The sequence below is a fragment of the Apiotrichum porosum genome, assembly GCF_003942205.1.
Source record: "Apiotrichum porosum strain DSM 27194 chromosome Unknown scaffold_11, whole genome shotgun sequence".
In the NCBI taxonomy this organism is placed as follows: Eukaryota; Fungi; Basidiomycota; class Tremellomycetes; order Trichosporonales; family Trichosporonaceae; genus Apiotrichum; species Apiotrichum porosum.
This window is the reverse complement of record NW_021167118.1, coordinates 281,479-306,353: the sequence shown is the minus strand read 5'-3', so window position 1 is coordinate 306,353 and position 24,875 is coordinate 281,479. Positions and strand designations below refer to the sequence as shown.

The following is a 24,875-nucleotide window of genomic DNA, read 5'->3' as shown; positions in this document are numbered from 1 at the left end:
CACAAAATATTAGATTAAAACTTGTCACTTGCATGCATACATCTACGGTATCGCAACATCATGTGAGCCAAGTATCATATTAATGTATGCAAAACTGGTGGAGGTATACGTGGTTGGGACCGGAGGCTGACTGAAAGTGGCCAGTGGCGCCGCGCAGATACATACTTCAAGGGACTGTTTGGACTGAGGGCAGGGCAGCGGCGAAGACGAGACGCATGACCGAAGAATGCCCATCTTGGGCTGCTATTTGTGGGGGTACCGGTCCTGAGGTGACTCGAGTCAGAATGATGGACAAGAGAGTAGCTCACGCCTCCATTGCGCGAACGCCACTCAAGCGAGCTCGATGTAGGCTTGTTGATGTTGTTGTACCAAAACACCGTTTGCCCTGACCCACCAGCCCAGCAGTCCGTATCAGACTGACTGGACCTGTCTGCCTCGTATCATTCATCAGCTGCGAGTCGCCAGAGAAACTCCAGGCCTGCACCTGATCTATGGGAATGGCGAGGTTCTGCCTTTGAAGTTTGACCGCCTCCTTCACCAACTTGATCGCTGTCGTCCTCGCCGTCTAAGTGCCACGGTTGTCCCTGCCGCATCGCAACTGATGCGCATGGTCGTCAAAGCGTCGGACGTGCGTGACTGCTAACTGCTGGTGCATATCCTCCTATCAAGTACGTTTGTTTCTTCTCCTTTAACTGCTCGCTACCTCCCGAGAACTCCTCGGATAGTGACCGGAACTGTACAATAGAGAAGAGCCTTTTACAGGGGGGGAACGGGGCCGACGTAGCCAGTAAGGCGAACGTGCACCGCCTTAATTTCGGTGTAGTTCTCCTGTGTCCGGCGTCAGCGTTTGTTGCAGCACGTCGAACGTCGAAGAGGATCATGAAGGTTTGTGTTGAAACGGGAAAAAAAGACCACAAAATTTCCCCACAACACCTCCAAATTTCACGATTCGTCCCATGCGACGCGTTTGCAGTACTCACCATGGCGTACTCTCCCAACTCGCGGCCGATTCCACTGCGTCCGTCAGCTTCTGAGCACAAGAAGGAGATGTAGAAGGCGATGAAGATGTGTAGGAGGTTGTTGTTGCGTGGGTGTGGCGGATTAGCGGAATCAAAATTTGATCCCGCGGTGCCACATTCACAACCTCCCCAGGCCACACCCACACCCATCCGCGAACCACGTAATCAAAACTCACCTGGACTTGAAGCCACCGAAGGGAACCTGCGAGTGGAGCTCGTTGTAGCAGTTGACCCAGACGGTACCGGCGTGGAGGCGGGCGGCGACGCGGTGAGCCTTGGTGATGTTCTGCGAGAAGACACCCGAGGCAAGACCGTAGATCGAGTCGTTGGCGGCGGCGATGACCTCGTCCTCGGTGTCAAAGACGGCGACGACGACGACGGGGCCGAAGATCTCCTCCTCGACAATCTTCATGCCGGGCTTAACGTTGGTGAAGACGGTGGGCTCGATGAAGAAACCGGTCTTGCCGTGGCGGACACCACCGGTGATGACGTTGGCACCCTCCTGCTTGCCGCACTCGACGTAGTTCATGATACGGTCGTACTGGGTCTGCGAGACCTGGGGACCCTGGAAGGTGTCGGGGGCGAAGGGGTCGCCGACCTGGACCTTCTTGGTAACCTGGACGAACTTCTTGACGAACTCGTCGTAGATACCGCGCTGGACGTAGATACGCGAACCGGCGCAGCAGGTCTGGCCGTGGTTGAAGAAGATACCCTGGGCAGCGTAGCGGACGGCGTCGTCGAGGTTGCAGTCGTCGAAGATGATGTTGGCACCCTTACCACCGAGCTCGAGGGTAACCTTCTTGAGGTTGGACTTGGCAGCCGACTCCATGACCTTGCGGCCGACAGCGGTCGAACCGGTGAAGGCGACCTTGTCAATGGTGTTCGAGCCCGAGAGGGCGTTGCCGACGGTGGGACCGTAGCCGTTGACGACGTTGACGACACCGTCGGGGATACCAGCCTCCTTGAGGATCTTGGTCATGTAGCAGGCGGTGAGGGGAGTAAGCTCGGAGGGCTTGATGACGATGGTGCAGCCCGAAGCGAGAGCCGGGGCGAGCTTCCAGGCGAACATGAGGAGGGGGAAGTTCCAGGGGATGATCTGGCCACAGACACCGACGGGCTCGTGGCGGGTGAAGGTGAGCTTGTCGTTCGACTGCTCAATGACCTTGCCGTGGACCTTGTCGGCCCAACCGGCGTAGTAGCGGAAGCAGGCAGCGGCCTCGGCGGCGTCGAAGCCCTTGGCGGCGCCAAAGGTCTTGCCGTTGTCGAGAGCCTCGAGCGAGGCAAGGATGTCGGCGTCACGCTCCATGAGCTCGGCGACCTTGATGAGGACCTCGCCACGCTTGAAGCCGGGGGTGTTCAGGCCCCAGACCTCGTTGAAGGCCTTGCGGGCAGCGGTGATGGCGAGCTCGACATCGGCCTCGAGACCCTCGGGGAGGTCGAGGAGCTTCTCACCGGTGGAGGGGTTGACGACGCTGTGATGGGGTCAGCATGTGGGGACGAGGGGTATGCATGCGGGTGCTGGGCACTGTTGGACGGCCGACGGGGCCCGGAACAATGGACATGCCACAGGTGGGCGGTGGCCTCTCGGCATGGCAATTGTGCCGAGCGGTGGGAACTGCCGAGCCCCATGGGGATCCCGGCAGGGGGACCCATGCGGCTGAGTCACATAGTCACCTCTGCTCGTCACCATGCCCGTCACCAACATCGCACAGAGCAGCGTTGCGGGACACACGAGAGAGTAATCAAGCGGGGGATCCATGCAACCAGACGCTGCCATCGTGATCGCTGGATGCTGGGAGGGAGGAAAGAACACTCACGGGATGGTCTTGGCGTTCTTGTCGACCGAGTTGACCCACTTGCCGTCGATGTAGAGGCCGACGGGAACCTCGACGGTGCCCTTGTAACCGGCGTGGTCAAAGGTGTGCTTGAAAACAGGAGCGGACATGGTAGTGTTTTAGGTGGGAGAGAAAGGGAGTCTGGGGAAAGCTACAAGACTGCGATGGGCGGGGGGTTCTTATACCGTCGTGGTTGTCCGTCGCGCCTACGGGGGGCGGGGCGACCACCCACAGGCGATGAGCAAGCGAATCCTTGATGCCAGCAGTGACCATGCCTCTGCTTCTCTTGGGTTCCGCCCCCCACTGCCATCTATTCTGCCTGCCGCCTCCCCTAGCTCCCCCGCGCGACCGCCGTGAGATGCCGCCAAGTCCCTCATGCCCTCATCAGCCACCCCTGTTCCCCCCCTCTCACGATGGCAGAGCCTGAAAGCGTGCCACAGGTGTGCGTGGCCGCGTAGTCCCTGGCCCCCCCCTTCATTGCTCTTTGCGCGTCCCCGCCGACGGTTATTGAACTAATCGGGTCCTCGCTCAGTCAGCTGAGCGGTGTAGGCAACTGCCAAAGTAACCGGCCCGTCGCAGCCAAGCAGCGCGGCCAGCGCCCACCACCCGCAGAGATCGAGTGTGGGGCGGAGGCTTGCTGCCCACTCAAAGCCGTCCTCTGTCCTCTCCTCGCGCGGCTCCTGAACCTGACACCTTTACGATCCTCACACCGGGTCATGTCATGCCTCGCCCTCCGCCCTGGCCAGATAGTTGGGGGCTTTTTCCGTGTCCGTGATGTGCCGACCGTGTACATGCACACCTGCGTGTTGGGACCACCAAACGTCCTCCTGCTCCTCGTTTTGGCATCTCGGTGGTATACATGCACCGAGGATGGCGGACGCGTCGCCGCTGTACATCTCTCTTCTCCTACCTTCTACGCCCAGTGAGGGTTGCATGACGGCCCAACCAGGAAGCAAGACGCCAGCACGACCGCCTCGGCACGTCCAGACCTGACCGGTGTCTAGACGGTCCCTGCCTGCGCCGGTGTAAAGTTGACCCGGGAGGTGAGATATCGGTGAGTATCCACTCTCCACACCCAACGGCCAGGAAACCAACGGAACCCCGGGCCGGAACATGGGTTGAGTAGTTACTTTGTATTTTAATGTAATTTATCCGATTTTTGCCACGTGGCGCCGATCCCATCTCCGCATTCTCTGTTGTTGCATGTCTGTCGCGGCCTTCCTCCAACATCACTTGTCAACAAACTCGCCACACTATGGACCAGGTAAGTCACGTTTATATAACTGGAACTGACAGCCGCAGGACGCATTCAGGTCCCTGCTTAGCCAGCCTCGCGCTGGCGGTTCGGCGTCAGGATCTGGCTCGGCTTCTGGCTCGGCATCACGGTCGCGCGGAGTGCTCGGCGCACCTCCAAAGAAACGAGGATGGGGCCTCAAGCCCCGTGAGGGGTGAGTGTGGCGTGTCTTGAGTTGGTACATAGATCTATGGCTAACTGTTCTTTAGCTATGAGAAGAAGGACGAGCCCAAGGAAGAGGAAGAGCCCATGTTTGCGCCGCGCGCGCATCAGAAGAAGCAGTTGGTTGCGCCTGCCGACGTCGCGTACAAGGACCGCGCCGAGCTGCGTCGCCGTGGCGGGGACACCGAGTTCAAGCATGTGAGTTATATATGCGTAGTACTACTCTAACCCCCAGGTCGAGAAGCTCTTGGAAGACTTTGAGCGTCGCAAGGAGGAGGCTGGTGTCGATGCCGACAAGGTGTGTAACATGACTCTGACGTCATAGTCCCGCCGTTTTTCTAAAACTTCACTGACAAACGTTAGGTCGAGCAACAGCGTGCTCACCTGGGCGGAGACGCTGAGCACTCGGTCCTTGTCAAGGGCCTCGACTTTGCCCTCTTGGCGAAACGCAAGGCGGAGCTCGAGCGCGAGAAGCTGGCCAACGTAGACGACGAGCTTGACGGCCTGGCGTCCAATGTCGCGAGAAGCAAAGCCGTCGAACGCGAGAGGCAAGCAATTGCGAGACAGGAAGAAGACGAGAAGCGCAAGTTCCAGAGCAAGGTGAGCTTACTTCCGACTGTTGAAAAGCTGACATTCAGTTCAAGTCTATTGGGCAGAAGCAAGCCGACGCCGATGCCGCCGCTGCGGCCAAGGCTGAGAGGAAGAAGAAGAAGAAGGCCAAGGCAGCTGAGCCTGAAGTTCCAAAAGCCGCCCCTTCAAAGCGTGCTCCTAGTCCCCCCAGGCGTGCGCGTACACCACCTCCCGATCCTGAGGACGAAGACGATATCTTTGGCGACGTCGGTACCTACGACCTGGCCACGGGTCGCGAGGACGAGGAAGAGGGAGAAGAGGAAGACGAAGACTCTGAGGACGACCGCATGGATGTCGACGATGGCAAGAGGTCAAGGTCGAGGTCGAGGGGACGGTCAGTCGACTCTCGGTCAAGGTCCAGGTCCAGGTCCCGCGACGACCGTTCGAGGTCGCGTTCGCGCGACCGCTACCGCGACCATTACGATGATGACCTCCGTCGACGCGACGACCGTCAGCATGGCTATTCCCGGGACCGCTACGATCGCCCTGCGCGCCACGACGACCGGCGAGACACCTACTCGCGCAACGACCGAGAGCGGTACACGCGCTACAGTCGGTCGCCCGAGCGGGATAACTACCGTGACCGCCACTATCGCTCTCGCTCACGCTCACGTTCTCGTGATTATCGTCGGGATCAATCTCCACCATATCGCTCTGAATCTCGGTACAATCGGGACAATCAAGACCGAGACCGATACAGCAGGCGTCGGGACAGGTCGGACACTCCCCAAGACCGCCATGACGAACGACGAGACTCCCGTCGCTCAGACAGGTACGGCAGTCCCTTGGAATCACGCGTGCGGGGCCGCGACCGCGACAGTCGCTCACAATCGCCCCAACGACGAGCCTCCCCCTCTCGGTCTCCATCCCCGCCTCCTCGTCCTGCTGCCCGTCGCCGGTCCAGGTCGCCCACGCCGCTGCTGCAAGCTACCATCCCATTCTCGCGCTCACCGACGCCCGAGTCCGAGGACGAAGGCCCAGTCACCAAGCTGCGTCCTCTTGCTGGCTCTGCCATCGCCGACGTCCGGAGCTTCCTCGCTGCCGACCAGGAAGGAGCCAAGGACGACGCACGTCGCGCTAACAAGGCGAAATGGCGCGCGCAGCAGGGCCTGTCAATGCAAGACGGCGTCGACCCTGGCTCGATCAAAAAGGACGTTCCCGACAAGCACAAGGCGAACCGTGACTACCAGCTGGTCATGAACCGTGTGAAGAAGCAGGACGCCCAAGGCGACTGAGCCTGTGAGCTGGTACCGCCGGCCGGGCACCGGCCGCCGATGTTTACCCAGGAGTCCCAGCGAGCAGGTGTGCGCTGGACAGCTGGGTTCCCACGGGGAAAGACTGTAGAGCGCGGGGCGAGTCGGGGCATGACGATGAAGACTTACTTTGTTCAAGAGGCGGGGGGGCTGCGGGGTATGGGGGCGTTGCCGCATCGTTTGCCTCAGAAACGCAGGGGCTGTCTAGCCATTGTGTGGGATATCTTGGGAACACGCACGCACAATCCCGGCGGCGTTGCGTAGCAATGTCGCTCCGCAAAGTGGGGTTGGTGGGGAGGTCGGAATGCAAGCGCAAGAGCAATCACTCACACAGGGACCAAGAGACGTGGGGACCCGCGCGGCGGACCTTTGTTTAGTTGGCCCAATCACACCCCAACGGTGCCCGGCTAACGTTTGTTCCGGCCCACAATCTGACGTCGTCTTGCCATCTACTCCACTCCGCACATCCCCAAACAACGTACCTCACTTCTCATTGCGGGCCCCAAGCGATCCTACTCTTTCCGACTGTGCCCACACGCCCAAGCCCTCTGCCTGCAGCTCCCTGGCAAACCAACCGATCGACGCCACCGAGCCTCCCACCGAGCCTCCCACCTCTGTACGAAATAACCCACCGAAAGCACCGTCACCGTCTCTTCCAGCCATGCCCGCCGCGCCCGCCGACTCGTTCGCGCTCGACAAGTCCAACCCCGTGCTGGCACTCAGCGCCGCTGTCGGTGGACTGTACGTCCACCGTTTCCCGGCCGGCACGCCCGTCCCGCCCGAGCTGTTCAGCAACGTCGGCGCCGCCGACGACTTTGTGTCCGTGACCCGCGTGGGCAACGAGCTTTCCATTGTCGCAACAAAGGGCGCGACGAGCAACGTCGGCATGCCCGAGCCATCGGCCGAGCACTGCGGTGGGCCATGGACGGCGATGAAGGTCAAGGGACCGCTGGAGCATCGTGAGTGTGCCGGTCGCTGGCTTGTGCTTCTGGACCACGCGGGGGGGCGGTGTACACCAGCTGTTTTGTGAACGACGTCGCCCACCGCCGTCAGGTGTCCCGTTGGGCGGGTACATGATGCTGTGAGCATGACGCTAGCAGCGCTGCAAATCACTTGCATCGAGCTGGGGGGCGTGGGAGCATGTCGAACCTCCAGCTCAAACCTCGACCCACACATCCCAACTGAAACACCGCACCCCGGGCGACGGCCAGTTGTGCATCCTTCTTGAGAGCTTGGGAAGCGCTTGTCATCATTGGGAACCTCCACCCCAGGCCCAAGCGAGTCTAGGACGTGCGCGGGTCCATCCCACCCACTCCGCCGCTTGCGGCCGGCGGATTAACTTCCCAAGCTCGGGGGCGTGCTTGCTCTTGGTCACGGGGGTGGTCTTGAGACGTACATGCGGTTAATCCGTGCCCATTTCCGTCCTTGACTTGTGGCGGCTGAGTGTCGCCGCATCGTGTTGTGTGGGTGCGTGCGTGTTCAGCCACTTGGACAAAGGAGTACGACCTACGTTGCCGGCATGATCGACCGAGATCACTCTGGGAGCTGGGAGGGAGGGAGGGAAGGGGGTCACATTTGGATGTCCGAGACTGGACTGGACCGGGGAACACGGCCAGTTTGCGGCATGGGCTGACCTTATTCCAGACATGGTGGGCGTGCTCAGCGCGCTGACCGACTGCCTCAAGCGCGCCGGGGTCAGCATCTTCGCCATCTCGACCTGGTGAGTGGTACCCAGTCAGAGCAGGAATGGGGTCGGCGGTGATGCCTGCCCTTGTTGGTACGCGTGGCTTCAAACCCGATACCAAGAGCTACGACGGCACTTTGCGCCGCTCGCGTCTCCCCGCTGTGCTCCTGGTACTGACTTGCAGGGACACGGACTACATCCTCATCACGACCGACACGCTCGAGAAGGCCAAGACGGCGCTCCAGGCCGACGGGTGGACCTGGAACGCGACTCGCTTGGGCTAAGCAGTGGGCAGTGAGCGAGCATCGCCAGCGACGGGTGGAACGACTTGAAAGCCACAAGGAGCGGAATGAACGGGCCATTGGGCCTGTTTGTCACCAGACCGTTCGCGCCGGTGATGGGCCAGCAGAGCGACAGTCAGCAGCAGATATGATGCGTGTGCTGGGAGATATGTACATCTTGCACCGCGACCAGCAACAGACCACCTTGTCATTGGCCACTGGACCCGCTGCTGACAGAAGCTAACCTTCTCCGCGACTGCACACGCCGTACACCGCACTGAGGACTGGGCTCGTCGGGACCCCGCTGACTGCTACCTCACCTCCCTGAACACCAAGCGAACAGCGACACGACTACAAGGGCGGCAAGACCCACAAGTTGCGAGGCGTTCGGTGAGTGCAGCGCTGGGGCGGAGCGACCTAGATCCGAGATTTGGACGACCCGACCGCTCACCATCGCCATTCCTCGCCACAATCCAGGTTCCTCGGTTCCCCAGTTGCGGGCTTTCTCGTCGTCCATGGCTGTGTGCCCCGCGTGGCACACCTTCATGGCTTGATTGGCTTATTGGCTTCTCGTTGCCGGGCGGGCGCCGGCACGAGTTGATTGTTCTCCATGTCGGGTGTATGGGCGTGTGGGTGGGTACACGCCAAACGGCCACACCAACCCGCGGCGTCTCCTCCAGTGGGGGTACATAACAGGCCGTTCGCGCAGTCGTTCGCTTGCAGAACATGCATGACAGTCGTGTACCACCGTGACTCGTCTGGTCTGGCCAAACGTTGTGGACCTCCCACCTGCCCACAGCCACTTTGGCTCGCCATGGCCATTGATGGACGCTGTCTCACTATACCTCAGAACACTGCACCAGGCCGAACGCTTACATTGGTATTTGCACTACCAGCGAGTCCCTTCTGCGGTGGCCAGCCTGCGAGACCATGCTCACCTCGCCACAGATGACATCGCGAACCAAACAAAGAGATCACCTCGCCTATGGCAGTGGCAGTGGGTGCGCCGGCGCCCGTCAACTAGCTGAAGCGCGAGTGAGTTTCTAACCGCGTCCCAGCGTGGCAAGAATATAGACATGTTGGCATTGCATTTACTATTGCTTGAATGCGTGCAACCTCATACGGGTCGGTCGCGAAGGACTACTATTCTGTACTTGACAATGACGGGGGGGGGGGGGACGCTACTAGACACAACGACACAGTGGCACTAGGCCACTGGAAACTCTGACAACTCCACTGCTACACACTCTGCGGGACACGGGGACACGGATTTCCAGGCGCTCGTTCGCGTCTAGTAGTATCGCCTACGGCCAGCGCCGACCGGACGCCAGTCAATGGCCTTGCCGCCTGCGCGCTGGGCAGCGCGGAGAGGCCTGACGAGGCCGCCGAGTTCCTTGGCGCGTGCCGGGTCGGGGTCGCTGGCGGCGTTGTAGAAGTAGTGGGACTGGAGGGGACGGCCCGACGAGTCCTTGCCGTTACGCGCGACCTTGCCGAACATGGGGTTCTCGTCGAGCTCGTCACGGCACCAAGCGGTCCATACTGCGTCGTTGCCCTTGTCACGGAGCGAGGGCTGGGACTCGAGCATCATCTTGACCATGTCGGGCAGGCTGAGTTTGGACGAACCCGAGAAGACGATGGTGTTGACGAGGAGCGCGGCCAGATCCATGTCCGCCGGGGGAGGAGGGATCTCGAGAGGAGGAGTGGCAGGGCGCGACTTGGCGCCATGAGTTGGGGCAGGGGTACCGACACGCGACGCCGGGCGGGATGCCGGCTTGACAATGTCCTCGGTTGATGCGACGAGCTCCTTCTTGACCTGGATACCGGCCGGAGCAGGGGACGAGCGGGGTGGTGGCGAGGACATGCCGGGGGTAGGTGCGGGGCCAGAGAGGAACGCAGGTGCAGCAGGGGTGATGGGTGCGGCAGGGGCGGGGAAGTCGTCACAGTCAGAAAGCGGCGAACTAGCGCGCGAGCTGGAGGGCGAACCAGACGCGGCACCGGGTGTTGGGGCGAGGACGATGGGCTCGCCGAGCATGGGCTCATCTTCCTCATCCTCCTCCTCCTCCTCTTCCGAGAAGTGCTCCGCGAGGACAGGTGGTGACGATGGAGGGAGTGACAGAGGAGTGACCGCACGGCGGTGAACGATAGGCTCAGGCGTGAACAGAGCGCGTTCACGCTCTTCGTCCTCGTCTTCCTCAACCTCCATCTCAAGCTCCTGCACGCGGATTGCGACGGTGGCGCCGTAGAAGTCGACCTCGACAGGTCCATCAAACTCCTCTACTGTGCCGGTCATGAGGCGGCGACGGACACCGGCAAACTTGACCTTGACGCCGTTCTGGCCAAGGACAAGGAGACGGATTCCGGACGCGGTGCGCTCCGCGGCTGCGTGAACACGGGACGCATGGCGGGCGCCACGGTCAAGGCAGATGGTGCGCGCGGGGCGGTCCGGGAACACGAGGCGGGGGACGAGCGAAGTGGGTGCCGCGTGGACACCAGGGCCGACACGGTGTGGGCGGTGGCGACCGAACACGAGGGTGGTGGTGTCGTCGAGGACGACATCGGTGTGGGGCTTGAGGCGGGCGGCGCCCATGCGCGGCGATGATGAGAGCGCCAGACGACGGGGAGACGAGGACGCGGCGACCGTCGACGTGCCCGGGGTGGGTGGTGCACGGCGCAGGGTGGCGTGGGCAGGGTAGGATGAGGGTTTGGACGCGTCGCGGTGAGCGGCGGACATTGCGCCGTGGTCGGCGTCGGGACTGGGTCCGTCGCTCGACGCGTGGGGAGTGAGAGGCTGGCGCTCGCGAGTCTTGTCAGATGCGGCGGGGGAGGATGAGTTGGAGGAAATCTTGACGCGCTTGCTGGGGCCGGCGACCACGACGATGGGGGACGCGACGCGTTTGGCAGGCTGGAGTGCGCGGTCGCGACTCTCGAGGGGCGCTGGTCGCGCGAAGAAGGACATAGGTGCGGCCATCCTGGGAGGTAGATGGATGTGGGTGCGGTGTCGGTATCTCGGTAGGTGAGAGGGAATGTGTGGTGTGAGAGCAAAGAGACAAAGACACAAAGACAAAGACAAAATACCTTCCGCCGTCGTCGACGCGTCGAGCGCTACCTGGGGCCATGAGCCAGCCAGCTGTGCCCAAACCCACCCCCTGGGTGCGCTCTGATGCTCCCAGCCTACCACAGCGCGCAAGTCACGAGGGGAAATCACGGAACCAAATGACAAAAAGCCAGGCGCGTCCAAACAGCGGGAGCAAAAATATTGCCATACATTGCCGTTTTGGAGACGCGTGGACGCCACAGACGGCATCGAGCTCCCTGAGAGCGAGATCAGAGATCAGAGAGCGTCTGCAGCAATGTCGGCTGGACAGTGTGTACAGTGGCCCAGTGGCCAGTGGCAAAGACAAAAAGTGAACGGTGTTGCATCGATGCGTGCGTGCAAATGCTCTCCCCCCTCCCTCCCTCTCCCCGACTGCCCTACTGTCGGCCGTCTAACTACTACGTGATCCCCTCTGTCTCTCTCATACCGTCCAATTACATGAATCCCTTCTGTCCGCGCCTGGCCATCTCGACCACCTTCCAACCGCTGGTGAGCTCGTTGTCGATCTCACTCTCGACACGGGTGAGCACCATGGCGTAGCGGCACTGCTCGACGCTGTTCTCGTCGCCAATAATGGCCTCGCCAGTCTTGGCCGAGCGGAACATGAGGATCTCCTGCGAGGCAAACGAGACAACAAAGACGGGAACGTCATTCTCCAGCAGCTTGCCCTGCACAATGTCGACGTGCTTAATGTCCAGAATCTTCGAGTCGGACACCAGGCCCTGCTTGATGTACTGGCCCATGGTAGCCCAGAGCACGTTGAACGTCTAGGTGGGGCGTCAGCAAACAGACAGACCTATCACGAAAAACCATCCTATGCCCTGTACTCACAGCCTCACCACACCACTGCTTGAGCGATTCCCTGTCGGCCGAGAGGTACGCGTCGACAACCTCGGGGACAATGTACTCGCGCAGCTCGCGGGTGAACGAGTCCATGCGGAAGTCGGGGTCAATCTCGCGGATGGTGCGGATGACCTTGACAGTCTCGTTCTCGTCAAACCAGCCGCCAATGGTCGAGGTAATCGACCGCAGGGTCTCGACGGCGGGCGACTCGGACTCCTCGTAGGCCTCCTTCCAGCGCAGGTAGGTGGGCGACTCGGTGATGAACGCCATGCGCGACGACTGGGGCTCCTTCTCCGAAGACAGGACGAGGGCCTCACCGGCGCTGCGCATGTTAGCAGAGTACTGGCAATGAGGGCTGGGACACGAGTAGGCTGAGGCGCGAGGCGGTGAGGCGTTCGTTCCACAACCCGTGGAACCGCAACTCTTCGCACCGTCTCCATTGTGCCGACCCACAATCACCCCGCGCCCACCTCCCCAGACATTAACTGGAAACTGGTACTCACTCAGGGTTGGCCGCAACACGCTTGCTGGCCTTGCCAGCCTTGGCACGACGAATCTCACGCCTCCTCCTGCGGTCCTCCTTCTCGGTGTAACCACCGTAACGGAGAGCGTTGCCTCCGGCATCGTCGAATGCCTCCTCAAAGCTGGCAGCAATTTGCTTGTACGCCTCGGTGTCACGGAGCGGGGCGGACGCACGGTCGGCATACAGAGCGACGGCGTTGGAGTAGAGCGAAATGGCCTTGAGGATCTCAGAGTCCTGGAGAGCACGGCTGATAATGTCGTTGGCCGTGTATCCGGCCTTCTTGAGGTCGAGGAAGGCGGCCTGCAGACGGGGGTTCTCCTTCATGAGGTTGGCCATCTGTGGAATACGTTAGCAACGTGCTAAATGGCAAACGACGGTGGAGCTCTTCAGAGAACAGGGAGCCCTGGAGAAACGACAACAACAACACCACCGCTGCTCTACCTGCTCTACTTTCTGTACTCACCCTGTTACGCTCGTAGAGGGTGCGCGCCTTCCTCATCGCTGTGCTGTCGGCAAGCTTGTCGACGTCACCCTGGAGCTGCTTGACGTTGTTCTGCCAGCCCTGGTTCTTGTCGATCTCCTCCTTGAACACCTGCATGAAGACCTTCCAGGGGCTCTGGGGAGGTCCATCGTCCTCGGCGGTCGACCTCTTCTTCTCGTCCTTCTTCTTGCCAGCCTCAGACTGCTCGTCCTTCTTGCCGTCTGCTGACTCGGACTTTTGCTCGTTCAGGCGGACGGCGGTCGACGACAGGCCACGACCGTACAGCGCAATGGCGGCGCGGGTGCGGGGGACCGACGAGGGCCCAGTGGCGACCGCGCGGCGGAGGGGTGCGCGCAGAGCTGCAAAGGAGGCGGCGGGGTTCATGGTGGGATGGAATGTGGTGGAGAAGGACGGACGCTCGGGCGGCCAATCTGTTGAGAAAAGTCCACAGGCGGCTGAGTGCCGGCTGGGCTGGGGGAGTCAATATTTGATCCCGTCGGCCGTCTGCATCACCTTGGGCCGGAGAGAGCCGAGCCGAGAGACGCCGATCGGATGACGAAGGAGACCTGTATGCGGTCGGAACACGATGATGCATGCGTTGGTTGTGATGTACTGTACAGTGTCTTGTCTATTGATCTACCTCCTCCTCCTCCTGCTCCTGACCCACTTATACCAACTACTTGCCCTCCGACTCACTCGCCCAAATGGCGCTCGCAACCTTACTCTTTTGCCGCAGCTTTTTGCCGTAAAACACCAGCGCAATTGGCGCGGCAGCCAGCACCAGGCCAATGGATGCAGCTACTGTCGAGGCGACGGGGTACCCCAAGTGCGTGTACATGGCTGTCGCAAAGAGCGGGAAGATGCTGGAGAAGACGTTGCGCGAAAAGCTTTGTGCAGCTTGTGCCGAGGAGCCTGGTGGGCGTTAGACACTGAAGTACAATACTGACCAAGGACAAACTCACTGTACGTCTCATACGCGTCGGCCAGGTAGTTGAAGACGCTTGAGTACATGATGTAGATGCCCCAGTAGCTCAGACAGAGGAACACCGCTGGCACAGCCCAGTGGATGTGGGGCTGGCCGGTCCACGCAAACCCGAACATGCAAAGAGGGAAGAGGAGTCCACCTGTGGCAGCCCAATACAGGCGTACCTCTGGTGCCGCTCGTCCATCTGGTGCTCTGGCTGCGGCACGGGCGTACAGGTACTCTGCGTGATAGTTGCTGATAAATCCAAGAATGCCGCCGATGAGGGTGCATATCTCGGCAGTGCCCCTCAGTCCAGAGTTCCAGCCGTACTGGCCAAAGACGAGGAGGACTGAAGAGGTGCCGAGGAAGACGCAGCCCCAGGCAAACCCAACCCAGAGGGACATGGCGGTGACAATGGGTTCCGTGCAGAGATATTCTGCGGGAATCAAGGTCAGCTGGTGGCAAGAAGCATACAGCAGCTCTACTCACGCAGTGGTCGCAAGGCGACGATGAAAAGTTGTTTCAAGCTCTTCTTCTGGAGCTCGGCGGCGGTGACATGCTTTTGTCCAGTCTCCTTTGTCAACCTCGCTGCCCTCCTCGCAAGGATGACGTCCGACCTCGTCTCCCTCAAAACCGCAAAGTTGACCAGACACGACAGCGCAGCCGCAATCCCCTGGATCCCATAACACCACCTGATGCCCAGCTTCATCCCGATCCATCCAAAGCACACGCCACCAAAGGCCTGCCCGGCGAAAATGAAGATGGCAAACACGTTCATCATGGGTCCGCGGTCGGCCGCGCGGTAAATGTCGGCAATGCTGCCGCCGACCATTGAGTTGCCGACGCTCGAGACCATGCCTTGGAACCACCTTGCGGCGAGCAGGCCAGAGTACGAGTGGGAGAAGATCGGCGGGATGAACAGGAGCGCATTGCTGCAGAATGTCAGCATCCCACAGCAGATGAATGGCACGCGGAGGTTTGCTCACATGGTACTTGTGACGTGGTAAATCACGTTTCGGCCAAACAACTCGCTCATGGGGGCGAGCACAAGTGGCGTAATCGCCACTGCAAAGAGGTAACAGAATCCGCCGACGATGTACCCCTCGTGTGTAGTGTTGAACCACGGTATGCCCCATTCGGCCATGACGCCTGTACTGGTCGCGTTGACAGCCGTGAGAGAGGTGAGGTAACACACGGCCAAGGTGGTGGCTGCTTTGCGTGTCGAAGACCAGTTGTATGGGCACTGTAAGTTAGTATTGCATACCATTAAGCGTTGGGCGGCTGGGTCCTCACCTCTGGATCGTCTTTACGCCACTCGACAATGACCGCCTCTTCCGGTCCATTGCCGAGGTCTACAGTCATACGCTCCTCCAAGACGCCTTCTTCACCTTTACCTGCACCGACGTGGGCCGGGTGTCCGTGCTGTCGGACGCTCGAGTGGAGGAGCATCTCCAGCTGGGTCGCCGCCACTCCTGACAGGTGCGAAGTCGTGACCGTCAGTGGGCCGTCGACCTCGTCCGTATGCACTTTAGTTTGCTTCTCCGTGCTGCTGTCCGTTGGGTACGTGGTTGACCGTGGGGTTTCTGCCGGAGACGGGACACAGGTCGCCGCCTCGTCGTGCCACGACTGGGCGCTGGTGGTGGCCGTGGGGCTAGGGGGTGACTCGTGGCCGTTCATTGTGAACGAGGATAATGGAACTGGGATTGTCCCGGTTCTTGAAGATTAAGGTGTGGGGTCGTAGGCGTGAGCTTCCGGTATTCGGTAACACCCTTGTCTGTGGAGGCGGGGTGACAGGGAAGACAGATGTAGATGGGACTTGGACTTGGGACTGGGTGACACACCTTGTGCGAAGGTTCCTCATCCCTTTTATCAACTTGCAAAGACCGCCATTCAGCACCGCGACTCGTGACCGGTCTCCATCGCCCTTACACATCGTCACACTCGGCACTGTCCATTTGCCAGGCGAGATTATGTATTGGAATCAGTCAGCAACATGCGACATGACATGCGCGTGGCGGGCAGTGAGTCGGATCGGACATGAGCGTAACTCGATCCCAACAAGGGCGAGAGGCTGCAGGATCCCGGCCGAGCGGCTCGTCCGCCAAGACACCACACCCAAATGTCACGCGACAGTTTGGCCGACAACGCGACAACGCGAGAACGTAGGCGGAGGCTGAGGCTGAGGCTACAGTACAGCGATGACGATCGTCACCGGCCGGCTGGATCAGTGGAGTGTATCGTATCGGGCTGCAGCTGACAAACAGCCGCAAGGTTAATTGCGTTGTTGCGATGATGTGTTGTTGATGTTGCTATGTTGCGTTGCTGCGCTGTTGCGATGTTGCTATCGTGCGTTGTTGCGAAGTTGCGTCGTTGCATGTACACATGTGCTAGCTGCTAGGCTGTGGCATTGCCATTGTGCAAAACACGGATCCAACAGATGGACAGACGTTCATCTGTGCGCTCCGTCGATCCTGTCAGCCTGTCCATCTCGTGTGTGTCCCTTCTGGTATATTGGTAAGCCGATCCATGGGATTCAGTTCCAAACTGACAGCATGTTAGAGGTGCATGCCAGCCCGCTGTATATTAGTCTACATGCGCCCACAGAGATCAGTGCATGTGGACCCCAGTATCTCAGGCAAAACCCTCGCACAGAGAGTTGACTGCTTAGGTGGCGCCGAGAAACACACTACGCCTCCAACGCTGGTCGCGGTCGGCCAGATACTGATTTCTCTCGTATCGCCGCCAAACACAGGTTAGGTACGGACACACAGATCGTCCCTCGACTCTGCGTTCAACATTCCCCACAAAACGACAACGTCCTCAACACATCCACATGTGCAGCTCCGTCTCCCTCCAACGCTGCAAATACACGTGCATCCCTGCATGGGCGTTTTGTAACCGCTGCTGTCGTTGTCCCCAAATGCACAAAGCCGGCCGAAATGCGAGGGCTGCGACTGGCTCGCTGGCTGTGGGGTATTTGCCGACAAATGACGTGTAGCAATGATAGAGCGGCCGCCCCGCACTCCCCATTGCTGTGAACGTTGCAGTCTGGCCCAGTCTGTGGGAGATTGCTAAACGCGGCGCGGTATCGCCGTGTGCGCAGACTTATCCCCCCCAGGTGCTCTGATAGATCTCATCTCCGTCGTCTTTCTTTCTTAGCTTCTTACACACCTCTCAACCTCGCAAACCAATCTCATTGACAATGGCCCTCCGCCTCTCCCTCGCTGCCGCCAGGCGTCCCGTCGTCGCTGCCCCGCGCGTCGCTGCCGCCTCCACTGGTGCCGTGCGCGGTCACGCCGTCGCCGTCGACCCCACCCCGGCTTCTTCGTCGTCGTCCTCGCTGGCTTCCGACGCCCAGAGCGGTGTGAGGCACAACTGGAAGCGTGCCGAGGTGCAGGCCATCTACGACGGACCTCTTATGGAGACCATCTTCCGCGCCGCCAGCGTCCACCGCCTGCACCACGACGCCAGCCGTATCCAGCTGTGCACCCTCATGAACATCAAGAGTGAGTTTGGTTCTGCGGCTTCCTTTCCTTCTTTTCGGGTCGTGTCGGTCCTAGGTCGTAAGCGCGCGACGCCTCGCAGTCGGCGGGCGGATACATGCCACCGAGTCGAGGATCTGGCTCGCTGTGGACGCTATGGTGGACGGACCAGACGCTCGCTGCCACCGGTTACGCCGGCTACACTGCATGCAATGCCGGCGGCACCCCATTGTGCCATTGTCGGACCTCCGCACCCACAGGACCAATCCGAGACTTGGATAACCGACTCGGACCTTGGTCCACGGCTCACCGTGCTCGAGTTGCAACTTGTCCACCGGGTTGGGTGCGATGCACATCCAACCTGATTGGGAGGCAGATGCATGCCGAAATGTATCGCGGCATGACATGCACGTGTGGTGCCGCATGCGCTGCGCGGTACTCACCACACTTCCCCACGACTCCGTCTCCAGGATCGCCGTAGACGGGCTTCAACGGATCAACGGCTAACCATCGCAGCCGGAGGATGCACCGAGGACTGCAAGTACTGCTCGCAGTCGTCGTCGTACAAGACCGAGACCAAGGCGTCGCGTTTGGTCGCCATTGAGCCCGTCCTCGAGGCGGCTCGCAAGGCCAAGGCCAATGGCTCGACCCGTTTCTGCATGGGTGCCGCCTGGCGTGACCTTGCCGGCAAGAAGAGCGGCTTTGAGAAGATTCTCAAGATGGTCAGCGAGGTTCGCGCCATGGACATGGAGGGTGAGTGGAGAGAGCAGTGGAGCCATCGACAGCTCGATGCACATTGAGAAGGTCCAGGGCTGATCGTCAGTCTGCACCACCCTCGGCATGCTTTCCCCCGACCAGGCCAAGCGCCTCAAGGAGGCCGGTCTGTCGGCGTACAACCACAACCTCGACACTTCGCGCGAGTTCTACCCCGAGGTGATCACCACCCGCTCGTACGACGACCGTCTCTCGACCATCGACGCCGTCCGTAACGCCGGCATCAGCGTCTGCTCGGGTGGTATCCTTGGTCTTGGCGAGAAGGCCGAGGACCGCGTGGGCCTCATCTGGGAGGTGTCCCACATGCCCGAGCACCCCGAGAGCTTCCCCGTGAACACCCTCGTGCCCATTGAGGGTACCCCTCTTGAGGGCAACGACGTGAGTACAATCGACTCGGGGCCAGAGGGTCAAGAGGTCACGCAACGCCTGACTTTGTAACCTCTTTTGGCATGACGCACTTGCTGACTTCTACAGCCCGTCCCCGTCCAGACCGTCCTCCGCACCATCGCCACGGCCCGTATCGTCCTCCCCAAGTCGATCATTCGTCTGGCTGCCGGTCGCCACACCTTCAGCGAGACTGAGCAGGCCATGGTGAGTCACTCCAGCTGTGAACAACCTGAAAGTCGACAAGCTGACAATCCACAGGCATTCATGGCCGGTGCCAACGCCATCTTCACTGGCGAGACCATGCTCACCACCCCCTGCACGGGCTGGGACGCCGACAAGGCCATGCTCGACCGCTGGGGTCTCCGTGGCATGCGCTCGTTCGAGGACAAGGAGAGCGTCGAGGTGCCCGGCGAGGCCAAGGCTGAGGCTGCTGTCTCGGCTTAAATCCGCCGGACGGGATTTAGGAACAGAAGAAGAAATGGTGTGGGGCGGATCTTGAGGATGGAAAGCGCAGCGAGGACGCGACGAGGTGATTAGAAGTGTGAAGGCGACAACTTGTAGCAGTCAAGACGTACTGCACTGCGGATAGAAGTAGACAGATACCAAAACGAACAAAATGCAGACGCAATTGCAAGCAGACCACCGTTGTCGAGTTCCTTGTGGCCCATGGACTACCATGAAATACATTTTACGCCTCCCCCCCTTGAGCCGTCTTCCCTACTGCACGTCCTTCTCCGTCACCTCTGGGATGGGGATACCAGCCGCGACAGCCATGGCAATCGTGCTGAGAGCCTGCTTGTACATTGGCGCATCGATCATGACTCCGTCAAGGCCGTACGCGCCCTTTCCGGCCTTGTCGTTGAGCTCGAACGAGAGCTTGACTCGGGCAGCCTTGAGGATGGCTGGGGAACTGTCAGCTAGCTAAACCGCGTGTTGCGAGGCTTCTTAGCTGTGGGGTGAACATCCGCCGCGTGTACTTACATGCCTCGGACGGCGCGTACGCGCGCTGAATCACGTCCACCTGGTTCGGGTGGATCGCTTGCTGCGGGGTCAGAGACTCGGACGAAGACGAGGAGGACCCACCTTGCCTGTAAATCCCAGTCTGCGTCCCTCCTCGCTCTCGACACGCAGCGCCTCGGGGTCCTTGTAGTTGACGCACACGAGGTCAATGGCACCCAGGCCAAATGCCTTGGCGGTGACCACGAGCTTGGAGCGGTGGTACAGGAGCTCGGCGCGGGACTCGGTGCGTGCGATTCCGACGTCGGCGCAGTCTATGCAGTTGTCAGCATCTGCTTTCACCCGCGGTTATCCGCCTGCCATGTTCTACCCACAGTCCTCAGCAGCAAAGAGAAGGGCATCGAGATGGCCTTTTCCTGCGGCGGCGATGCGCTCAATCTTGACCATTGCCTCGGCGCTCTCGATCATACCGATGATGCGGAGCGGGTTGGCGCCGCCGCGGCGTTTCTCGGGAGGACACAGCGCGTCGATACGCGAGACGACCCACTCGATTTGGTCTGGGTCGTTGGTCTTAGGAAGCGCGACGGCCTCAATGTTGCGCGTGCGCAGCTAGCGGGATCGCATCAGCGGAGCACAGAGGCCAGAGGCTTAGGAAAGGGATGTGGGCACTCACCACCGTGTCCAGATCGTCAATCTCAAAGCCGGTGCCGACGGCGTTGATACGCGCCATGACCTCGCCCTTTGGTCTGCGCTCCGAGTCGAGCAGCTCGGCGACGAGCTTGCGTGCTGCGGGCTTGGCGGACGGCGAAACGGCGTCTTCAAGGTCATAACTGATCGAGTCCGCCGGCGAAGCGAGCGACTTCTCGAGCATACGCGGGTTGGAGCCGGGGACTGGGGCGTGTCAGTAATGTTGCATCGAAGGCGCCGACTGGACGCAGCCGGGCACACAGGAGATGAGCGAGGTACACTCACCATACAGCATCGCACGTCGCATGACGGGCGCGCGCTGAGTCGCAGTTGACATACAGCGCGTGCCAGTGATACGCGATGGGCCAGACTTGAGGGAGGCGAGCATAGTGGTGTGGGAGGATGAGGATGCAACTGTCCCGTCCCAATCCAGAGTTGACGAGATGCCGATGGTCAGTCATGGTCGGATTCGTCCGATTCACCGCCCAGAGTTCCAGAGATGCCGAACACCGGATCGCGACAGGACAACTCTCAGGACTCGGCAACGCTTCCCTTGGTGCAGGTCGAGCTGTAGATATGTAGATGCTACAAACAACGCAAAGAGTAACCCCAGTACCAGGAAGAACACGGACAACAGCCCATGCCAGCAATAAATGCATACCACAGCTTCATGTTACAGCACGGCCGGGGCAAAGACTGCCGTCGCCTTCATGCCCACCTTGTCGTCCTGCTCCGCCCACAGAGTTAACTTCTCGCCGCGCGTGTCCCAGGCCGCGTTCAGCGTGATATCGCGGTCGACATACATGGGTGAAGTGGCACGGTAGTCGAAGCGGGTAAAGTTGGTGGCCGTGTCCAGTGCAGCCTCGGCACCGAGTTCCACCAGGAGCGTCGCGGTCAGGGGACCGTGGACGACGAGATCCGGGTGGCCTTCCTTCTTCAGCGTCCACTCGATGTCGTAGTGGATCTTGTGGGCGTTGAACGTCAATGCACTGTAGCGGAACAAGAGCGGTGTGGAAGGCGTGTATGTAAACGTGTAGTCGGGCTTGGGCATGCCGACCGCTAGAGTCCACCGTCAGCGAAACCGTCCGGCGTGGCATATTAGCATCACTTACTTGACGGCTTGGGCTTGGGCTTTGTCTGGGCAGCCTCGTCCGGAAGGAAGACGTGCGTGCGGTGCTCACGGACGGCCCACTCGCCCTTGGGTGCGTCCGTGGCCTGGTACTCCCTGACCTGGTTGACAAACATCATCCCACTCTTCTCGCTCACATCCGGCACGGTGATGGTCTGAGTGACCTCCTTGCCAATAGGAAGCCCGCGGTCGGGGAACCACTCAAACGCACCGCCGGCCCACATGCGACGCTTGTAGGGTGCAGGTGCATTGTACTCCTGTTCGAGTCAGTACGGCCGGACAGACTCGACACCTTGGGATAGGAGGGTCGGAATTCGGACTTTCCCGCCCACAAACTTACTGTCGACGTTCCATCCTCTGCGAGCTCACGCATCCAGTCTTGGGGCTGGAAGTAGATGAGGTGGTGAGCCTTCTCGAGAGAGCCGCCAAGGACGGCAGGAGCGGTGCCAGCAGCGACATCTGTTTGACGCGTTGGGAGGGTGCGGAGGAGTTGCAGAGCGCGGCCAGCGTCAATGACGTCGGTGGACACTGTAGGTGGGCGAGACGTCATGTCTTGAATGAACTCCTTGACTGAGCCGCCAGTCTCTCGCCAGTCGGACCATGTACGGGTGGCCCCAAGAGCCACATGCTGTCTAGACGCGCGTGGAATCGTGTGGATGAGCTGTCGGGTGAGCATCGTGGTGGTGTGTGAAGAAGGTAAACCGACGTCGCGGCAACCGGAAATAAATGGCCCCCCTTTTGGGTCCATGGAAGATGCCGGTAAGCCGACCGGACACGCGCCGAGCTTCTGATATCCGACAGAATCAAAGACAAGTCGCGTCCAGCCGTCTCAATACCTGGAGCTTATTTGGAGGCCCTGCTGAAGGCCAGATGAAGCTGAGAGTGGATAACATACATGCTTGTGCCGTCCTAACCACGTCAAGGACGGAGAGGTTTGTCGCAACGATGCAACGATTGTGCAGTGCCTCTGAAGAAGGCCCTTTGGTGTATCTGATGCTAAACGGTACTTTGGTTGCTGACCACGGACTACATCGTCACGGATGTGGTCATAGCGCAAGCGTACATCCAGAGTGCAAAGGTGAATGCTGGTGAGAGCAAAGTGAAGTGACCGGCTCGGTCATTTCGGAGGTCCCCCCGGCCACACCGGTGTTAACTCTTTCACTCTTCCGTTTCTAACTCACGCCGCAACGAACGTCATGCTGCCAGAACCAGGACGTTAGCACCGCACCGCGCCTGCCACAGGGAAAACATGCATGTCCATTGCTTTCAGACGGAGAGCTCACTCCGTCTCCGCTAAACCTAAGTGTAGGATAATCTTGGAAGAATTGGGATAAACTTTTGAGCGTTCTGCCTAATGTTTTTGCCCAACAAAAAAGTTGACCCCCAGTCTATGTGCCGCCCAGCACAGAAAACTGGTGTTGGATTGGTGCATGGCATGCCAAGCGGCCCTTGCAGTGACTAACGCGTTGCGAAGAACACGGAGTTTGACTGTTCTGTTCCGGCAGTCCTCATTTCTTACTCAGGTTGCGTTCCGGCCGGGCAGTCCAAGAAAATGTTGCTATGTGCAGTACAGATGTATATAACGGACGAGCACTGTACCTCTTGGCGTTTTCCCTCATCTACTGATGTCGACTTCGACCCAATAACATTAGCCAAATACAATCATGGACACCCTCCGTGAATCAGTGAGTAACCAATCTCCCCTGCAGACGTTCAGCAGCTGACTCGGTAGTCCCTCGGCGACTTCCTCCGCCTCGTTTCCCGCAACCAGTGGCTCCGCCACCCGGAGGAGAAGCCCGACTTTGTTGTGCCACCCCAGTACGCCGGTCAGCTGCCTCTCACCACCGCGCAGACCAATGTCAGTGATGACACCGATGCCCCTGCCACAACCGAGACGACCAAGAAGGGCGGAATCCCCCATGCCACACTCGCCGCCAACGCCGTCATTGTGACCTGGTACGGAGACAACGACCCTGCCAACCCGCAGAACTGGAGCTTGCCCAAAAAGCTCTGGGTCCTCTTTGTCATCATGTTCTACACATTTGCGGTCTACGTTGGCTCGGCGATCTTCGCCTACGCGGTTTACGATGCCGCCGAGTACTTTGACGTCAGTGTCACGCTTGCCACAATCAATGTGACGCTGTTCGTTGTTGGCTACGCCCTCGGCCCGCTTGTTCTCGCCCCACTCTCCGAGGTGGCATCGATTGGCCGTAACCCACCTTACATCGTTTCGCTCGCCATCTTTTGCATTCTCCAGGTTCCGACTGCGCTAAGCACCAACTTTGCTGGTCTTTGCGTCCTTCGCTTCCTTGCTGGGTTTGTTGGATCCCCGCCTCTCGCGACCGGTGGCGCAAGCATTACCGACATTTTCTCTCCCCAAAAAGCTGGCTACGGCATTGGGATCTACGGTATCGCTGCAGGAGTTGCCCCAGCCCTCGCCCCGTCCATTTCTGGCTTTGCTGTGATTAGGTTTGGCTGGCGCTGGGCCTTCTGGGAGCTCCTCATCATGTCCGGTGCTGGTCTCGTTTGCCTCTTCGTTGGTCTTCCGGAGACCTCTGCCGACAACATTCTTTACCGCCGCGCTCAGCGCCTCCGCAAACTCACCGGCAACGAGTTCCTCCGCTCCGAGGCCGAGCTGGCCGAGGCTGAGAAGTCGTTTGCCAGCGTCATGCAGGAAGCCCTCGTCCGCCCCATCGTCATGACTCTCACCGAGCCCATTATTCTCGCCATCAACCTTTACGTCGGTCTCACGTACGCCATCCTCTACTCGTACCTCGAGAGCTACCCAGTGGTTTTCGCCGAGGGATACGGCTGGAACCTTGGACTGGCAGGCCTTCCCTTCCTGGCTATCACCGTCGGTGGCCTGGTCTCCTACGTCGTCTACTGCCTCTGGTCCTACTACTCCTGGGAGCCAAAGTTCGTGGCAGCCAAGGGCGAGCTTGCTCCAGAGGCCTACCTTCCGCTGAGTCTCTATGGTGCCTTCTGCTACCCGATCTGTCTCTTCTGGTTCGCCTGGACCGCCAACCGCACCTCGTGGGTCTCGCCAACGATCGCCACTGGCATCTTCGGTCTGGCCGACTGTTGGTCGTTCATGCCCTTCCTCAACTACCTCGCTTTTGCGTACCCACGCTACGCTGCCAGTGCGCTTGCATCCAACGACTTTGTCCGCTCCCTCATGGGCGCCGCCATGCCCATTGTTTCCCGCCCCTTGTTCCACAACCTCGGCGTCGACTGGGGCAACTCTCTCTTGGCGTTCATCACTATTCTGTTCATCCCAATCCCCTTCGTGCTGGTCAAGTACGGTCCTTGGCTGCGTTCTCGCAGTCGTATGGCCGAGAAGTACGAGTCGGATAATGTGCCTCGCAAGAGTGAGGGCGCTGCCGTGTAAAACCACGT

General features: G+C 60.0%; 10 protein-coding genes across 10 annotated transcripts; 4 read left to right on the top strand and 6 right to left on the bottom strand.

The window, feature by feature from the left end:
• Nucleotides 1-756: 756 nt before the first annotated feature.
• Nucleotides 757-2,964, bottom strand: ALD5_2 (aldehyde dehydrogenase (NAD(P)(+)) ald5; the record flags this gene model as incomplete). The annotated part of the gene is made up of 4 exons (XM_028617505.1): nucleotides 757-828; nucleotides 981-1,014; nucleotides 1,196-2,491; nucleotides 2,837-2,964. The coding sequence occupies 4 exons, from the start codon at nucleotides 2,962-2,964 to the stop codon at nucleotides 757-759; spliced, it is 1,530 nt and encodes a 509-aa protein (XP_028473968.1).
• A 1,145-nt stretch (nucleotides 2,965-4,109) lies between these two features.
• EHS24_001735 (uncharacterized protein) lies at nucleotides 4,110-6,175 on the top strand (the record flags this gene model as incomplete). Its single annotated transcript, XM_028617504.1, has 7 exons — nucleotides 4,110-4,118; nucleotides 4,157-4,302; nucleotides 4,358-4,508; nucleotides 4,546-4,608; nucleotides 4,674-4,910; nucleotides 4,949-5,492; nucleotides 5,787-6,175. The coding sequence occupies 7 exons, from the start codon at nucleotides 4,110-4,112 to the stop codon at nucleotides 6,173-6,175; spliced, it is 1,539 nt and encodes a 512-aa protein (XP_028473967.1).
• Nucleotides 6,176-6,854: 679 nt separating this feature from the next.
• On the top strand, nucleotides 6,855-8,161 carry EHS24_001734 (uncharacterized protein; the record flags this gene model as incomplete). The annotated part of the gene is made up of 3 exons (XM_028617503.1): nucleotides 6,855-7,152; nucleotides 7,838-7,913; nucleotides 8,062-8,161. 3 exons carry the CDS (start codon nucleotides 6,855-6,857, stop codon nucleotides 8,159-8,161), a joined length of 474 nt encoding a protein of 157 aa, XP_028473966.1.
• Nucleotides 8,162-9,449: 1,288 nt separating this feature from the next.
• Nucleotides 9,450-11,126, bottom strand: EHS24_001733 (uncharacterized protein; the record flags this gene model as incomplete). The annotated part of the gene is made up of 1 exon (XM_028617502.1): nucleotides 9,450-11,126. The coding sequence occupies one exon, from the start codon at nucleotides 11,124-11,126 to the stop codon at nucleotides 9,450-9,452; it is 1,677 nt and encodes a 558-aa protein (XP_028473965.1).
• Nucleotides 11,127-11,686: 560 nt separating this feature from the next.
• TIM44 (protein translocase subunit) lies at nucleotides 11,687-13,483 on the bottom strand (the record flags this gene model as incomplete). The annotated part of the gene is made up of 4 exons (XM_028617501.1): nucleotides 11,687-12,019; nucleotides 12,084-12,417; nucleotides 12,599-12,954; nucleotides 13,082-13,483. The coding sequence occupies 4 exons, from the start codon at nucleotides 13,481-13,483 to the stop codon at nucleotides 11,687-11,689; spliced, it is 1,425 nt and encodes a 474-aa protein (XP_028473964.1).
• Nucleotides 13,484-13,775: 292 nt separating this feature from the next.
• EHS24_001731 (uncharacterized protein) lies at nucleotides 13,776-15,740 on the bottom strand (the record flags this gene model as incomplete). Its single annotated transcript, XM_028617500.1, has 5 exons — nucleotides 13,776-14,011; nucleotides 14,062-14,499; nucleotides 14,553-14,995; nucleotides 15,050-15,306; nucleotides 15,357-15,740. 5 exons carry the CDS (start codon nucleotides 15,738-15,740, stop codon nucleotides 13,776-13,778), a joined length of 1,758 nt encoding a protein of 585 aa, XP_028473963.1.
• A 1,525-nt stretch (nucleotides 15,741-17,265) lies between these two features.
• On the top strand, nucleotides 17,266-19,150 carry BIO2 (biotin synthase; the record flags this gene model as incomplete). The annotated part of the gene is made up of 5 exons (XM_028617499.1): nucleotides 17,266-17,569; nucleotides 18,062-18,298; nucleotides 18,369-18,697; nucleotides 18,794-18,910; nucleotides 18,965-19,150. 5 exons carry the CDS (start codon nucleotides 17,266-17,268, stop codon nucleotides 19,148-19,150), a joined length of 1,173 nt encoding a protein of 390 aa, XP_028473962.1.
• Nucleotides 19,151-19,423: 273 nt separating this feature from the next.
• On the bottom strand, nucleotides 19,424-20,738 carry EHS24_001729 (uncharacterized protein; the record flags this gene model as incomplete). Its single annotated transcript, XM_028617498.1, has 6 exons — nucleotides 19,424-19,608; nucleotides 19,688-19,748; nucleotides 19,790-19,977; nucleotides 20,038-20,272; nucleotides 20,337-20,554; nucleotides 20,636-20,738. 6 exons carry the CDS (start codon nucleotides 20,736-20,738, stop codon nucleotides 19,424-19,426), a joined length of 990 nt encoding a protein of 329 aa, XP_028473961.1.
• A 285-nt stretch (nucleotides 20,739-21,023) lies between these two features.
• Nucleotides 21,024-22,155, bottom strand: EHS24_001728 (uncharacterized protein; the record flags this gene model as incomplete). Its single annotated transcript, XM_028617497.1, has 3 exons — nucleotides 21,024-21,409; nucleotides 21,463-21,736; nucleotides 21,820-22,155. 3 exons carry the CDS (start codon nucleotides 22,153-22,155, stop codon nucleotides 21,024-21,026), a joined length of 996 nt encoding a protein of 331 aa, XP_028473960.1.
• Nucleotides 22,156-23,143: 988 nt separating this feature from the next.
• Nucleotides 23,144-24,867, top strand: EHS24_001727 (uncharacterized protein; the record flags this gene model as incomplete). Its single annotated transcript, XM_028617496.1, has 2 exons — nucleotides 23,144-23,164; nucleotides 23,212-24,867. The coding sequence occupies 2 exons, from the start codon at nucleotides 23,144-23,146 to the stop codon at nucleotides 24,865-24,867; spliced, it is 1,677 nt and encodes a 558-aa protein (XP_028473959.1).
• Between the last annotated feature and the right edge of the window lie 8 nt (nucleotides 24,868-24,875).